Genomic DNA, 18,240 nt, shown 5'->3' on the forward strand with positions numbered 1-18,240 from the left:
AGACTGCTCAAAGCCTTCTACTTGAGGGAATTTCAAACTTGGTCTATCAGAACTTGAACAAAACTCTCACATAATCTCTAAAAATTCAAAACCACATTCCTGTATTGATCATGGCACATTTTAAAATGCCTGTCTGAGGAACTCAAGGCTGGAAAATGAATTTATTGCTTGTTATAATCATTTCCTAAATATAATGCCTATGTACCCAGGCATCTAATGGATGTTTGGAGCCAGAGTTCAGTGAGTATCACTTATTAAAACCGCATGAGTTTCATGTGGACCAAGCTTCCTGGTTATTTTTAAATTTTCACTTACATGACTGAGAACCCTATTCATCTTCTCCTGACTCACTTTACCTTTAAGATACCCAGGACCTTTTGTACAAGTTGAAGATGAGTTCAGTTCATACTGCACTCTTTCCTTATTGCAATAGTATGTTACTAACTAAAATGTGTTCTGAACTGTTGGGTGTCCAGCTGTGTTTACCTTTGACAGTGGCTACAGACTGTTCCTGGATAACTTGCATCTATTTCTGAGCTTTCCTTCATACCTCTTGGATGTCTTAAATTGTTAAATCTTATGGGAGAGAATGCCAGTATTCCATGTGACTGCATGCCTATGAGAAGGTAAATATGGCCTCAAAAAATCTGCTATGTAATTTGTGACACCTTCAGTTCACAGACACCTCCAAACATCTCTTCTGCTCTTAGTAACTCACTGTAGGTCTGTTATCCATGAAATTATCTAGACCTTTAATTGGGGGAGGGGAAGCTATTTCTATTTTCAGTCTAATCTACCACTTGGTATAATGAGTTCCATATGCTTCTCCCATCTTCTCCCTTCTGTGAAAAGTAGAATTTCCTTTATTTGTCCTAAGCTCATCTCTATATGGTACATGTCGGTAAGACACACAGCACACAAACTCACGATTTAGAAGGGGAAATGACCTGACTATTAATTGTTGTCTTTGTTTACAAGCATATTAAAATTTCAAATGAAAGAGCCAGAGTAAAGCAAACACACTGGCACCTGATTACCCCAAGGAGAAAGAAATAAATCCTTAACAATACAGAGGCCTGTTAACACAAGAACATGTTGAAATAACTGGAAGCTTACTATGAAATCAGTGCCTAGCCAAGTGCTGCCTGCCTGCAGTGAAGTTGAAACACCTTCTAAAAGCTCAGTGTGGCCCATGAACATAGCCTGTCACCCTCCTTACCTGGCATGATCTTAATTAGTCTCTCTTCTACTGCCGAGAAAGCCCGCTGAGGCAGTTAGCGCCAGAGAATTCATTAGATCCTTTGTGGAGTCCACAAAGCAGGGCAGCAGCCGACACTGGCAACTTATTGATTGAAGTGAATCCAAGAAAATGGGGAAGTAAAGTAGTCTTTATCTCCGTACCTCTTCTTCCATGAACTAAGTTACTCCACAGAGAATTTTCAGAGTGGACAATCTATGAGCCATGTAAATGCCACCCGCATGTGCCTTGACAGCTCATATTCATCCCCCCCAACTGCTCCCCAACCTCCTTGGCAGTTCATATTCTGTCTCTCTTGCTTTTGTAAATGTTTTTCACTTGAGGCATCCTGTGTAGCCATGCTGATACCAAACAATGTGTTTGACTGCAAGACAAGAGGGAGGGGGCTCTGTTGATTTTGCTGCAAATTGCACTTTTACTGGAGCATTAGTTGAGAAAATGGAATTTTGCCAGTATTGCCCTCCCTTTCTTTGTTTACTGCCTATTTTCAAAAGCCCTGTAATTGCTTTCTATTTTGTAAAAGGAGCTCCTTTTTTATTTTTTTTTCCTAATTGTATGTCTTGTCCTGATCTCTTATGTTGGAGAGTGATGATAGGAATACCATGGTGTTTTGGTTCTAGAGGCCAACTTGGCATTAGCAATGAAGGTGAGTAATTGCTACATGAAGTAATTCCATTGTGGGCTCAGAAACATACATTCGTCTATGATGCCTTCCCTGATAACTCTAGCCTGTACACCAGGAATTCATCTTCTTTGATTTCCCTTGGGATTTGAAATCCACACCACATACTCTAGCTTTTACCTTATGCTATTTTGTAATCATTGTTGTGTCATGTGCATTACTCTAAACCCACCTCTCTTATCATGATGTGGACTATTCATACTCAAAGATTAGCTCAATTTGAACATTTTTGCTAGTGACAATGTAGACACAATGAAACTCTCAGTTAATGTTATGTTGGTTTACAACCAGTTTCTTGAAGAGTTCCTCTAACCAGTCCTTTGCATCACTGCCTTCCCACAATAAACATTTTGTAACAGGTAATTCCATGCTGGGAGAAGGGATGCTGTCTTGTACATTACAGAATGTGTAACGGTATTTCTGGCTTCTCTCCACTGCTAAAATATGTCTGTGTATTTCCATATGTCCCCTGAGGGGCCAAACTTTATTTCTCCAATGAGAGAAAGTTTTGACACTATAATAAAACAACTAGAGCTAAAATTCATTGAACATGTTATTCTGTTCAGCTCGGCACTAAAGACTTCATATACATTGTCTTCTGTAATTCCCATACTGTGCCCTCACTTGAACTGATGTCTGCAGGGATCCAAGAGACAAGCCTCAAAGTCACAGTTGCAGGATTGCTACACCATCTATCTCATTTTCAAGAATCTCTCAGGCTCAAACCCAGCAACTGTAGCAAATTGCAGATAGCCCCTAATGATCTAAATAACATTCATTCATTAAGAAAAAGATATTCAGCTTATGGAAGATTAATTCCTCAAGGAACCCAATGTAAGCAATGGAAGGTCAGAGTTAAAACAAAAACAAAAAAAAAAAAAAAAAAAAAAAAAAAAAAACCAAAAAACAAAAAACAAAACCACTACTCTGCCAGCTGTCACCTTCTTTACCCAAAGATGTGAATACAGTTCTAAACAGCTGAAGGTCATGGTGGTTGTGTTGGAATGAAAGGTTATTAATTTTGCTCCAGCGATGACATTTTGGGGCACAAAGCACAATTTCTACCTAGTTTATTGAAGGAACTCCTACCCTAAATCCTGCCTAGCTGTCTTGCAAACAATGCAGTCGGTCACAGGAAAGGTAGAGAAAAAGAAGGTGACTAGAACAGTGTAGAGTTCTCCATCAAAGAGGGAGGGGGATTCTCTTTGTACATCTTGTCACAGGAGTACCACCCCTGCATTTGAAGGACAACCCAAGAGAGAAAACTTGACATTTTGACATTTTGGTTTAATGTGTCTTTGGAGACAAATGTACCTCTGGCTGTGAAATCAATTCAACCTCAGAATCACGGCCACCAAAGAGTTAATGATATATTATTAAAATTAGTCATGTCATTTGATGGAAAAATATTCTACTTATGGAAATACCTTTATAGGACGACTGCCTTTCTGAGTCTGAGCTGGAAATATTACAGTAAACAGGATCTAATCACAGCGAAGCCTTTTTTCAGCTTTGCATGACAGCTGTAAAATATGACAGCATTTATTAATAGTTGCTGCAGTCTAATCTGCAGCATTCGAGAGCTACGGCAAAAATATGTTAAGCTACTAAGAGAACAATTTCCACAGTAACTAATATTCAGCTTTTGAAAGGATACTTTTATGTCTTCTGATTTTTTATTCTTCCCCTACAAATAGTCCAACCCCAGGAATGAAGGAGCTACTAAGCTAATAACCTTTGTGGAGAGAAAGTGTTTAAATGATAATTTATTTCAAGAGCTGACAACAAATTGCTTGGCACTTTCTCTTTTTATGCCCCAAAGCAGTCAAGAATGTGCAAATTGAGGCATTAAAAATATGACAGCTTCAGTATTTTCATTTTCAATGAAACCCTCATTATAGACATATGTACAGTCTTTTATTCACAATCCAGTCCAAATATTCATTCACTAGTATTATTGTACAGGCTCTCAAGTTGCTCTCATAGTTGAAGACTCATCACAATAGATTAAGCAGCCTTTAGAAACTACCAACTGTCTTAGGTCCTGTCAACCCCAATTACTGCTGCTCAAACAGGGGAATTTAGTATCTGTCTCTCACAGGATAATGTAGTCTCTGGCCCTTCCTAATTTATTCAGATACAAAAAGAGTAACTTGAATTTCAATAATTAAAAAAAAAAAAAACCTCTTGACTTCACTTTTCCCAGAAGACAAATGGACGTGACTAGAATTGGAGCCATATATTACCTTTATACATCCTTTCACTAGGTCTTGAAGTGGATGAGAAAAAGACAAAACAATACATAAACAAGATTTGTTTGGATGGAGACACCTGCTACTCACAGTACTTGGCGGGAAATTTCAGACAATCTTTGATAGTCACCCAACCATTGGTCATTACTTGCTTTTGGCCACAGCCAGACATAACTCCTTAGCAGTATGAACTTCCATGTTCATGTCTTTTTGAGGTCTAGAAATTGTCTTAGCCATAGAGATGAGTGTATAAATTCTATTTGCTTTAGATCCAGGCCTCATCACAGTTGTCCATTTCAAACTTGCATCCTGCCTGCATCCAGAACTTTGTCTTTTCTCTGCTTCTACCTTTTTGACTTATATGTCCTTTAACTTGGATCTCTCACCTCCTGTCTACCTTGATCCTTGGTATTATGTGACATAAGATATAGTCCCTAAGCAACCTGTGGTGGGTGAGTGCCTTTAATCCCAACAGCCAGGAGGCAGAAACAGGTGAGTTTCGGGACAGCTTGGTCTACAGAGTGAGCTCCAGGATAGTTCAGGCTACACAGAGAAATCCTGTCTCAAAAACAACAACAAAGTAACAACATCAACAAAAGATATTGTGTTTATTTGTGAGCACCATGCTATGAGAAGTAAATTAAGAACATAGGTGCAACTGAAGTAGAGAGGACCTAAGTACCGTGTCCTTTGAAGAACTAACACAAGAAGGCTTTTAAATGTTAAGACAGTGGGAAGCTGTATGCCAGCCAGAGAAAAGCTCATAGTCTGTGCAGTGTGGCAGATCTACAGTGATATGTGGTTTTATTACTTTGGTGTTGTATAACTCTAAGAACCGTTATTTGAAGTTCTTTTTGTTTTGTTTTGTTTTTTACCTTAGTTCCCTCAGTTGTAGAGATGTAAAAATGTTACTATGATGAAATGTGATAATCTATAAAATCAAGTCCTAGTATATATTGAATACTAAAATGTATACAGCATGAGTGCATGTCTATGTGAGCTACAACGTGAATTCAAAACCATCCTGGGCAACTTAATGTGAGACTTTCTAAACAAAACAGTTTTGGACATCTAGGTATAGACCTTGGTGGTAGATGCCTGCCTAGCATGTATTCTCTTACATAAATTTGCTGTGTGAGACAATGTGCATATAGGCGATAATGTATAAGAATTACTGACTTTGTTCACTCTCTGTGTGTGTGCACACGTGTGTGTGTGTGTATGTGTGTGTGTGTGTGTGTGTTTGAAGAGGAAGAAAGAATTAGAAAAGAAATTTAACAGTGAGATGTAAAGAAGTCAGAATGAAAGGGAAGATTTTGTACTATAGTTGGCACAACAGCATTATGAAGTTAAGTCACGTAAATAGTGTGGATGACAGCATGCAGAAAGGTGGTAGAAAAAGAAGCGCTGCTCATCTCAGGAGAACTCCAATTCAACCAGTCTGAAAACATCCATGGTCCTCTGAGGAAAAGCCTCTTTCTCCTTGTCATAGGGAATCTCTTTACTTCTTAAGACCTCAAGGACTTTCTAAAACTTCCCCAGCATCTTAGCTGTCTGAAAAGCTTTATTATTTTCCAAGGCCCATGCTGTCATGATCGCAAATGTCACTGGCAGGGATGTCAACAGTTGGTTTTAATTTTTTTTTCCTGGAGCCATGAAACAAATCAGTTTCCGAAGTAGGGTTGTCAGTTATTCAAAAGGCAGAGACAAACATCGCTTCTTTGAAATCCTGTAAGTAAGCTAGAGCAACCTAATGCTACAGAAGGCTCAATAATTTCATGTTAAACAACAGAATCACTGTTAGAACTTCCTACTTCCTGGCACAAAATTTAAAATAAGATAGCCATGTCTCCTAAAAAGTTGTTGACTATCAGAGAGTTACCTGGGAACTGAGTAGGGAGTTTCAGATTCAGAATGGGAGACAGCAGGAGTTTATTGAATTCTGGGAAGAGGGTTGTCACTAGTTGTCTCAAAGGGCACCTAGACTATTATCTCATTATCTAAGCCTACAATCACAGCTGGGCTGCATTCTTCAATCTCTGTGGGTTCTGCCCATTGAATCTAAGAAGAGCCACTGGGTACTCTGTGCCTTCAGTTCTCTGGTGCAACTCTATTGTGAACGACGTTGTGTTAGTATTTAGAACACTTACACCCAAAAATATGTGTAATAACTGGAAGAAGTGACCATTCTCTTGGGGTGGTTTTAGAATCTTCTATATAGGAATGTGTATATTTGAGCAGCCTCCCAAATTGGATTCCTGATACCTGAGAGCTCAGGATTAAAGTAGACTTGTAGAAGTACAGAATAGAATAGTGGTTACCAGAGATATAGGCAGAAAAGTTGGATAAAGGTTGGTCAATGGGTACTAAGTATGACAGACTTTAGATCCCCCATGGAAGGACTCACCCTCCATGGGGAGCAGAAAGGGGATGGGATAGGGGATGGGAGGGGGACAGGGGAGGGTGAGGGAACTGGGATTGACATGTAAAACAAGCTTGTTGCAAATTTAAATAAAAAAATTATCAAAAAAATAGAAAGAAGGAATGGGCTTTGGTGTTCTATTGCCCAGAAACATGAGTACAGCTACCAGAATTCTGCATGTTTCAAAAATAACCACAAGGGAGTTTTGTGAGTATGTTCACTATAAAGAAATGATTTTTGATCACTTTGCAATGTATACATGTATCAAAATATCACATTGTTGCTTATAAATATGCATAACTAGTATGTGCCAATTAAAAGTGATAATAATAAAAGAACCATTTTTGGATTAAGGTTCTTTTTCTACTCAAGTTCCTTGCCTGAAGAGAAATTTATTTTTCTCTTGAATACACAAAGTCATTAGTAACCATATAAATTGGCATGAATAAATTGGTGAGCTGAGGTGTTGTCATTAGCAGAGAAAGACTATTATTCAAGGGGAACAAAATGCAGGACATGAAGATTTGTGAAGGTGTAGAGAAAGGGTAGGCAGAGATGTAGTTTTGCTCCTAGCAGGGAAGGCAGACATGGAGATATTGTGCAGTGAGGACTACTAGGTAAATAAGGAACCGTGGAGTCAATAAAAGGAAAGGTTATAGAGAGGGTAGATGACATACTTAGGCAACATCATAATTTTCCTAAGAACTGACCTTTTATGTATATAGAAGCAAATGCACATTTTCTAACTTGGTGTTAATGAAGCAAGGTGGCATTTTATTAACTAAGTGAAGCAGCGACTTGCAAATCCTGAAGCAGACTTTCCTCTGGAGACAGAAATCAGAGCAGAGCCAGTGTACTCCTCAAATTCATTCAGTGTTTGATAACACTGGAGAAAAATGGCCATGTCTGTGCAACATATCTTTTAAATGACATTCGAAGTTCCACCCATTGTTTAGCTTCTTATTCAGCCCTGGACCTAACCAGAACAGTTACAACACTATACTTAGGTTATTTGAAAGTAATCATCAGTGCTCCTTCTGTCTCTCTTGGTCTTCCACATCAAGTGTAAGTTAAAATATTATAAAATTGTATTTGATGTTATAATACCTCCCCATCATTTGATTACTGAAGCAATAGATGATCACTGAAGAAAAAGCAAACAGAGAACAGATAAGTTACTGAGTTGTTTAAAGAATTATTTATAATCACATTGGACTTAAGGGGTTGAGGAGTTTATACCAGACCAAATGAAGTAACAATGTGGGGGGCATGTTAAGAGCTAAGTGAATGGTGTGGACAAAAGGGTTCCCTGGGTGTTTAGAGGTAGGCAAGGTTTCTGTTCCTCAAAACTGGTTCAGTAAAGAACATCACCATTTTTACTCCTTATACTTTTCTCTACCTCCAGCCTTGTTCAAGTTATCATCTTTCTGACTTGCATGACTACAATGGCTTTGTTCCCATTGATTTTCCTTAGTTCACCATGTATTAACCCCAGAAATTGAAATTAAGTCATTTGACCTCTCTGCTTAGAATTTTGCAATAGCTGCCCCTTCCCCATAGAATCCACACTCCTTACCATGGTTCCTGGTCATACTGCATCACTAAAACATGGCTCTCCTCTATCTCTGTAATCTTCTTTCCAACCATCCTCCTTTCTTCTAAGTTTTACCCATTATATTCCTTCATTAATTTCTACAGGTTCTTTGCACTGACTGTTTCCACATTAGGCTCTGTCCTTCAATATTTTAGTAGTCAGATTATAATGCCCACCCACAATAAGGCTATCATGGTACACCCTTTATAAATTAGGTCCAAGCATCATAACCATTGTTTCTTTCATAGCACAACATCTAAATGTACAATAATAAGTTCTTATTTGCTTTATTTTTTGTCTCTCTTAGAAGGCAAACTTTAAGAAAGAAGGAATCATATTGCCTTGTTCACAATTGTAAACTTAACAACTACTAAGTGAATAAGGAGGGAGGTAGAGTTTGCTGTGCAGTTAGAAACCTTGAAACAATTTTCATAATCAAGATACAGGAGAATATTTCAGGCAGTAGTAGAGTAAGTGAAGTTGATAAAGCAGAGGCATGGAAGGGGCACATTTTGACAATAGTGACAAATAGGAACTATCTACAGGAAATAGATCTTATAAGGTTGCAGAGGGAGAACAGGACAGTTAATTGTCTGAGGTATAAGCATATGAATCTTGAAGAATAGACTTTATATTTTCTCATGAGGGTAATAGAAAGTTATTAAAATTTTGGGATAGGTTTTGGTACAATATTTTGAGGAGACTTTCCAAAATGGGCATTAATATTAAAGTTTATGTAATGTATTTCTCAAAAACAAAACAGATTAGTCCCACCTGGTAAATAGCTAAAGAGGAAATAAACATGGATTTGCGTGAATCAAAAAGGATTTTTTTTTCAGCTTTCAAACCATAGAATTGCTCAAACTCTTTAATGAGATGGTTTAGGGATTAGAGGAGGGATAAGCAGACTTAGATGGTATCAACTTTCTTTTTCACAGTAGAAATCGAATGAGCACAGATTATTTATAGGTGATGATAAGAGAATGCATGCATTGGGTCTCCTTTGTAATGAATAGAGTTATAGCATTAATAGAAATGATCTTTCATTTTTAAAGAATGTTTCAGGATAGAAGCTGCTGGTCTCAGCCTTCAATTCTAAAAACTACAATGAGTTATATACAATAAATGGAAATTAACTAATTCACTCTCTGCATTTCGAACTGAAGGAAATACATTAAAATAACAGTACATTGTGAATTAGAAACTTTGAACAATGTGTAGACAATGTTGTTACCCTAGTGGATCAAGGCTCTGTTTGAACACACAGAGCTCCTTACTTTGTCCTTTGCCCCTTATTTTTTAAAATATATAGTAATTTTTATTATTGAATTTATAATATACTCACATTATTTCCCTACTTCCCACTCTCCCTCTAGCCCCTCATGTACCCTTATCCATAGTTGTCTCTCAAATGAATGGTTTCTTCCTATTTGTTTGTTACATGTATAAAAATATTCCAGAAATACATAAATACAAACTGCCCAGTTCATATCATGTTATTTGTATGTATATGATCTCAGGGCTGAGTATTTGGTAGTTTTTTGTTTAGAGTTGAGGCCTCATGGTTCTCCTATTTTCCCTTCCTCAAGAAATCCTACTGTAGAGGTCCATTTATTCTAAGGAGTTGTCTCTGGAAAGTCTGCTTTTCTGGAATTCTACCTTTTTACAATCTTTAAAGCAACCAGAATCTAGTGTAGCATGAATTGTTAATTTTTTTTTGCTCACCCCTGTTGGGATATATGAATCTATCTTAGAGGTATATATACCACTAAGGATAGATAGTAGCTTGCAAAGTCATTGGATTAATTCACTGGTTATATGTACATTACAATTAGTTCCAAGATACAAAGTTTCTTGTGTGTGGTATACTGTCCAAAAAAAAAAAAAAAAAATCACAGATCATAGAATTTTATAGAAAATAAAAGGGAACATGCCTTAGGTGAGGAGACCAAGGTCAAAAGAGCACCAGAAACTTGGTCAAGATGAGAAAGCTAGCTACTATTAGATCTTGGGTTGAACCCTCAGATCCTGATTCAGATTGGTGAATTTCAAGCCCGTTTTGCTGGTATGTATCCCAGACAAACATAGGTTTGTGTGTTTCGTGATATGATCTGGTACTGCAGCTAAGTGAGAGGAACATGACTAATACACTTGGCCCTGAGGAGCAAATTAGCATCTGAATTTATGTTGATCAGAAAGAGCTTTTCTCTCACTACCCCAAGGACCAGGAAGACATGCCTTTCATTTGTTTCTTCCTTCCCTGAATCTGAAACCGCGAAGTCAGAGAGAACCATGCACATTTAGTCTACAGGCAAATGACTGACATGACATTGATGGCATATCATAATAATGAGGGCCTTCAGTTTCATTGAGGAAAACACCAAAAACAACTGCATTTGCTGGGTATATTTAGTTATATTATGACGTGAATATTTCAACATATTAATTAGTATATCTTGAATGGGCAATCCTCATAGTCTCACAAGTTTCATTTTCTGAAAACTTCCAGATTGGGCTTCCATGTATTTGTGGCACAGTAGATCACACTTATACATGAAAGCTTTTATTTTTTAGGTCAAAACTTTTATTTGATAGTATTCTCTGCTTTATTTATTTGATATCAAATAAAGTTATTTTTTTCTGGATGAGCTTATTTTTTACAAAAGTAACATCCATGGGTATATCCCAAGTCACTTCTTAATAAGGATGTATGTATATGACTTGAAAAATTAGGTTTTAAAATTGCCATTGATTTAATTTTTCATGTTTGATTTATTTTGAATACAAATGCAAGTTTAAAGGAGAATTAAACTTTATGCCCTGGAAGAAAGGGATGCATGTGTGATGAAGTTTTAAAATCACTATCACATGAATATTCGCAGAGTAGAGTAGATATATCTTCTTACCTCGTTCTGTGTCATAGAGATATACAAATTTCTCCCACTTGTAGTATCCTAGAAGACTCAGAATGGCCCCCTTCAAGGCTGGGCGCATCTGGATGACGAACTGCACATCTGCATCAGTGGGAAAGCTAGGGGTGACAAAGGAAGTGTGCAGAGCCCCACAGAAGGAGGTCAGGGTATTCATTGACATCTGGTCATAGAATCCAAAGATAGCATACACCCCTCTGGAGAACTGGGAGCAGACTGCAATGAGAAAGAGAGGAACACGTTTCAATAGGTCAGTTGTCCCTTTGGGCAGCTTGTAAGGTTAGAAAGCCAATGCACAATTAATCTCTAAATTACCATGTCAAAAAGCAAGCAAGCAAGCAAACAAACAGCACCAAACCAAAAGTAAGAAGCCAAGACTCTAGAGAAATCTATAGATTCCTCTGATAGTTCAGATGCCCCACAGGAAAATAATTAAGAAAGAGAAAAGATTATTGGCTACAGTACATATTATCTATGTCTACATTGGCCAAGAAACTCAGAAAGGAAAGAGGTGACAGTTGTCTTATTTCTTACAAGTCTCCTGCTCACTTCCAAGACATTTCAGGCTCTTATCTTCCCACAATGGTTGCCCAATGACTTGTTTTTTCACCCCTTCAGATTTTCCTTCCTAGTAGATGCAGATTGAGTCAGACTAACTGCAAATGTGTCTGCCTGGAAATGTTTTATTCTCCCTGTTATATGGTGCTATAACTACAGTTCTATTATGATAAAGACCATTCATGTAGAGTGCTAATTAGAGGATTTCAGATTGTGGACAGGCTGTGGGAATGATTGACCTTTCAGTGGCCATTGAACCACAGGAGGCAGTTGGCTGCTTATTCTGCCCAGGTGTAATTGGCCAAGATCTACTTTGATCCTATTCCATTTTTCTGGTGGACTCATTAGCCTACATAGAAAAATTTCATGGCCCCCTCATTGTTGTCACTTCTCCTTCATTTCAAAATTGGCCAAGCCATTGCCTCTTCTCTCGTCTGGCCCAGAGGAGCTTAAAAAATGTGAACCAATTTCAGTATTAGCTTCAGTAGAACATAATTAGCAAAGCAAATCAGCTACAACAACACTGTGTGGTGCATTCCCAAACCAAGTGGAAATGATCTTTAGATTATCTGCACCACTGCTCATTTCCATTCATGCAAAGCAGACATAACAAGCATAATGGAATGTGATTTAAGAGGTCCTGCCTGATCTCCCTTATCTGCTATGAAACCGTAGATTCCAGTGTTAGGCTCATTTCTTTCATTTTATGGTGCTAGAAATGTCTGTGGCTTGGGAGAAGTATTAAGTAGAAACTTTAAAGTCATTATCATGGTGAAACAAATTAATATGTCCAATTAGATATTGATAATGGGTGGGAAAGCAGAAGGACAAGTGGTGATGGGAATGAGTGGGTTAGAGAAGAGAATTAAAAGGCTGGGGGTCCTCCCAGAGAAGAGAAATAGTAAAGTCAGTAAAAAATATGAAGACATGAGGAAAGAAAACAATGAAAGCAGGAGGTAGCCAAAAGAGACCAATCTGAATCATTTTTTTTTACCACATTATGAAAAATAGAGTTCTTGATATCTGTGATACCTTGCTGTCCACACATACTATTTAAATATATGCAGATTAGGGTCCTCATTAAGTAAACTAAGTCATTTCCGCTGCCATTTCTAGCATAGTAGATCATCACCTATGATTTGAAGAATTCTAAATGGCCTCAAAACATTGGCAACTAGTGGATGAATCCGGAATACTTCAAGATGAGATCCACAGAGAGTACTTAGAAATAAAATGATCTTTGGCTATCATGAAAGGAAATACTAAGGAAAATTCCATTCTAAGTTTATTCATGTAAATGGAGGGCTTATGATATCAGGTCCAATACTGACCAGTAATAGTGTTACCAGCCATACTCATGATAAAAAAAAAAAAAACACAGCAGTAATAGTAATGATTGTTTAAAATAATAAGAATCAATGAGTGGTAAGTTATATTTATCTAGGCACTTTAAGTAGTACAATTATAATCTCATTTAATTTCTCCATGGACATCATGAACTATTGATACCTTTACTATTTTGTTGCTAACTTAGAGACCCAAAATGTCATAAAATAAACATTCACTTGTATGAGATAGGGTTTTCATATTTAGCAAATAAAGATAGATGTCCAATTAAATTTGTATTTCATATCATAATAAATTAATTTTAGTATAAGCATGTTTCAAACTCATATAGTAAAGTTTATTTGTGATTTACCTGAAATTCAAATTCAATTAAGTGAACATCCTTTATTTATAATTCAAGAAAGAAGCTGTGCCTATTAATGGTCATGGAACTGAAAGGCTTGAGGAAGCAATTATGGTCCTTTGAACAAAGTAATCCAGAGGACAACACATAGTTGTCAGCACCATACCTACTAGAAAGCATGAAAGAATGGCCTCAGGGCCCTACATAAAAAAGGCTAGGAAGAGATGTAACATGCTTTTAGCACGGAGAACCCCATTCTGACTAGTTTGCTTTTGGCAAATGAATGAAAAGAAATTATAGTGATGAGATTTTGGTTAATAGAAAAATAAGTGTTGTTTTCCTCTTATATCTATTATTTTGACACTAAGGAGTAATTTATGAAACATTAATACTTCATTGAATTTGCTTATTTATTTAGAGTATAATAAACATCCAGAAATTCATCACTCAATCCAAGAACTGTAACATTGCTAATAACTTTTAGCTGTATGTGCCTCTTCTATTTCTCTTGTTCTAACAGACTCTTGTCAACTCCTAAAGAGGACAGGTGACAGTAGATATCAACAAGTGTTAAGACAGCCTCAGTACATTTCCTACTGTCTTCATGTAACGCTAAGTCCCAGCAAATACTGGCACTTGTAAAGGGTTTCCTTTGTTCCACTCACTGTAACCAGTGTAGATAGCACGAATAGAAGGTCCAGAGAGCATAGGGCCAGTGGGGAGAGCTGGCACAAGAAGACAGTTGTAGTAGTTTCTGAAAGAAGCGGAAGCACAGGTGACCTTGGCAGGGGCTTCTCATAGGAGATTCTTCCAATCATCCTGGAGTTATCTCCATTTTACACACACACACAAACACACACACACACACACACACACACACACACACACACACACACAGAGAGAGAGAGAGAGAGAGAGAGAGAGAGAGAGTATATTTGTATACCTACAAGGTTAATGTTAGTGTACTTTATTTATATATAATATAGAACATTGATATTAAAAAGAAGAGGTAATAAATTTGAAAGGGAGTTGGGGGGCATTGGAGGACCTGGGAGGGGAGAGTGAGGGGTGGACATGATGAAAATACTGAACACATGTGTAAAATTCTCAGAAGTTGGATTGAAAAGAATTATGTTTTTAGATTCCTAGAGTGATCCTGGAGGAATCTAATGATCTCTTTCCTTATTTATTACTTTTTACAAACATTGTAAAACATTGGTGTTGGAAACTTTCTTTGAAATGGATTTTTTTTAAAAGATAGAACCTCACCATGTATCCCTGACTTCCTAGGATTTTCTATGTAGAGCGGGCTAGCCTCAAACTCACATAGATCTGTCTACCTGTGACTCTCAAGAGCTGGGATTAAAGACTTGTGCCACTAGCCTTACTTGAAATGAAATTTTATGCGCAAAAGTCTAACACCTATATAAAGGGACAAATATATAAAAGAGACAAAGTGGAACTCATGTGTTTGAAGAGATTCCCACTGGTCTGACACTTCTTATCAAACTGTGGTATTAAAAATGTCTTATATATGGCCACACAATGAGTTATGAATCAGGCTCTTAGAAGTGCTTCATCAGCATGTCCTCAGCATCTCTGTTCCAGAGCTATCTAGGGCAGTGTGGATTAGGATTTGCCCAGCATGAAAGTAACTTACCTTCAATTCTTAACTCTCGCCCAAAGGGATATAGATGGATCCCAGCTACCTTTTTCATCCTCTTCCACTCCCAGAACCAACAAGAACCAGTGAGATTCATGACAGTTTGGGTACTTGTGTGTTTTGTTGCTGTTGTTTGGGTTTTGTTTTGTTTTTTTTTTGTTTTTTTTTTTTTTTAACAGGACGTTTGTTTCCTTGATGAATCCTTAGTGAGGTATCATCACTTCTTTTAACATTAGCAATGTTAAAAGGCATATGTAAAGAGATAAGGGGACCCTCTTTTAAAACAGGCAGATCTTGCTTCCAATTGGCTGCATGACTTAATGTAGATCATTTAATATCTGTGAATCTTGGGTAGGATCATTGTGACATACTCAGGATTGGAAGTTAGACTCTTGTGATGATTAGTATTTATTGTCACCTTGATAAGATCTGGAATCACTTAGGAAACAAGCCTGTGGGCATGCATATCAGAGAGTTTATAGGTTGTTTAATTGAGATGGAAAGAGCCACCCAAAACATGAGTGGCACCATTCCACAGGTTTGTTTCCTGGACTGAATAAAAAAGACAAAGCAAAAAGAGCACCATTCTCTGTCATTGCTGACTATGAATACAATGTGAACAGCTACCTGATGCTCCTGGTCCCCATGAGTTCCATACCATGATGAACTTACCCTTGAACTTTGAGTCAAAACAAACCCTTCCTTAAATTATTTTTGTCAGTTTTCCCCACAGAATTGGGAAATGTAACTAATATAAGCCTACATGTTGAAATCTTGTATCGATTGCTTGTAAGATACTTACTATTTATTTCTGTGCCTCTGACCTCCTTTCTTTTTTTTATAGAATTGAAATAGTAATAGTGCCTATGTTAGCACTGTTATGAAAATTAAAGTGAGTTATTTGACCAGAGACATCTTGTGTGTATATGCAGAGAAACTATGTTAACACTAGCTCTTAATTTACAAAAAATTTTAACTGAGTTTCTATTATGAGCTTTATGGACACTCTTAGAAATATGAAAAACTATCCTGTTTTCATAGATCTTATATATTATCGACAAGATATTTGGATATTTGGAATAATTGAGTTGTTTGACATTTTTAATCATGCTTTTGGGAATATTGGTGGTGTAATTAGATATAAGTGATAAATAAGTAAACCACGAAGTATGTTAATTTCATACAGTCAGCTTTAATTCCCTCTGCATACTTTGCTCTCTGTTAACTCCATCATGTTGTTTTATCCCCCGCAGCCATTGTCCCCCTCCCCCAGGTAACACAGCCTATCTTTTCTTTTGCCTGTCCAATCCATTTCTTCACTGCTCTTTCCCATTCTTGTTCCTGGGTAATAATGGATGACAAAAGAAATCCCTCTAATTTGGTTCAAGAGTCTGCTATTGTCCTCTGCCGCTTGTTCTCCCTACATAATGCCTGTTGCAGGTAAAATACTATTCTGGTCTGTGGTCTCTGATCCTTCTTGATATGAAAAAAAGCTATCTTTATCTTAGGAATGCCTCTCCATCTTTTCCCACTTACAAAAACCAAATGTTTCCCATTAGAGATGTCATTTGTGACTATCTCCTGTCTTCCTAGTGACTGTTTTGTAGTGTTCCAGCTGTGTTCCCTTTAGTGGAGACTGACAAGCCAGGCTGGACCCAGCTGTCACACTTATATTTATAGAACCCCAAATCTGTAATGTTGGGACAGGTACCATTAATGTACAGCATAGCGCCTAATTACACCACCCATATTTCCAAAAGCATGATTAAAAATGTCAAACAAATCAAATATTCCAAATATCGAAATAACAACATTGTGGATCATTTACAGAACACTTTTCATACCCTTTTGAATCAAGTGGAAAAAAGGGAACTGAAGTCTCTTGCTGATTTAACGTGAGAAGCAAGCACGAACCAGAGCAATAGAGCTATGAATGAACAGATCTGGCTGGATTATGAGAAGCCTCTTTACATAATACTAGAGTATATTGAATTCTAGCAGATCAATGAAGCACGGCACTGGGAGATACTTTAAGAGATCATATAGACTAGTGATTTCTAAAGCTGTTCCATTAGTTCACGGTGGATTTATAGTCTGGCAAAATGAGTATTTGCGTGTGATGTGATTGTGGGATGTGTGTGTGTGTGTGTATGTGTATTAAATCAGAGATAAGGTGATTCTTACACATGGAGAGACATACTCAGACATACTCACTTGAAAGGTTTTGTTCATAAGTGCATTGACTACTCACACACCCAGCAGGCCCTCAAGCAAACAGGAATTAAAATGCCTATCCTATACTTTGACTTGCTAGTAACAATGAATGGGGAAATGAATAATTGAAAATAGCACTATATAGACTATGGAAAAACCTGAAATATCCAGATAACAGACTATTCACATAGTGTTTGAGAAGGAGAACCAATGAAGATGAGTAGGTGATATATACTCCATGTGCTTTCTAAGGCAGGGTATAACTTTCTACATTTTACTTCTGCTGCCCAGCATTACACACAGAGTTAGAAAAGATGATTTTTGATAACTTTGGCAATGTGTACCACAGGGAAGATTCTATCTCTACCCATAATCATATCTCTGTCTCCTATGCAATAGGCAAAATTATGCCCTCTCCAAATATATCCATATCTTAACCACAGAAATCTGTGAGTGAAGTGAATGGTAAAAGGAAATTAAAACTATAGGTAGAGTTAAGATTGTTAGTCATCTGATCCTAAAATAGTGAGGTTGTCCTGGATTATCTGCATTGCCCTGATGTAATTAATTGTGGAAGACAGAGGCATAGAAGGACACATATTAGAGTTGTTAATCATCTGATCCCAAAATAGTTAGGTTGTCCTGGATTATCTGTATGGCCCTGATGTAATCAATTGTGGAAGGCAAAGGCATAGAAGGGTACATGTTAGAGTGATAGGCTATGAAAAACTTATCTGTGCATTGCTAGCTTTGGAATCAGAAAGAGATCATGAGCCAAGGAATGTGAGGGCCCCCTAAAAGTCAGAAAAGCATTCAAATGAGTTCTTTTTTCATGGAATCTGGACTACAATGCAGTCCTGCTAACACCTCAATTTTAATGTGACAAAATCTGCATCAGGCTTCTGACCTCCATAACTAGAAAATAATAAATGTATGCTGTTTTGGAACTGTGAATTGGGGGTAATATTTTATGGCAG

General features: G+C 37.3%; 1 protein-coding gene across 5 annotated transcripts in view; it reads right to left on the reverse strand.

Annotated features, from left to right (window-relative positions):
• The window catches only part of Gria3 (glutamate ionotropic receptor AMPA type subunit 3), a 263,014-nt gene that overhangs the window by 176,657 nt on the left and 68,117 nt on the right, over positions 1–18,240 (reverse strand). For all 5 annotated transcript variants that reach the window (XR_007834108.1, XM_051178646.1, XM_051178647.1 and 2 more), the window contains one exon: positions 11,115–11,354. Coding sequence is in view for 4 of the 5 variants with exons in the window: in XM_051178646.1 (XP_051034603.1) it covers positions 11,115–11,354 (240 nt within the window). In the remaining variant the exon portion in view is untranslated. The remainder of the gene's footprint in view (positions 1–11,114; positions 11,355–18,240) is intronic.

This window comes from Phodopus roborovskii, unplaced genomic scaffold (genome assembly GCF_943737965.1).
Source record: "Phodopus roborovskii unplaced genomic scaffold, PHOROB, whole genome shotgun sequence".
NCBI classification, from domain to species: Eukaryota; Metazoa; Chordata; class Mammalia; order Rodentia; family Cricetidae; genus Phodopus; species Phodopus roborovskii.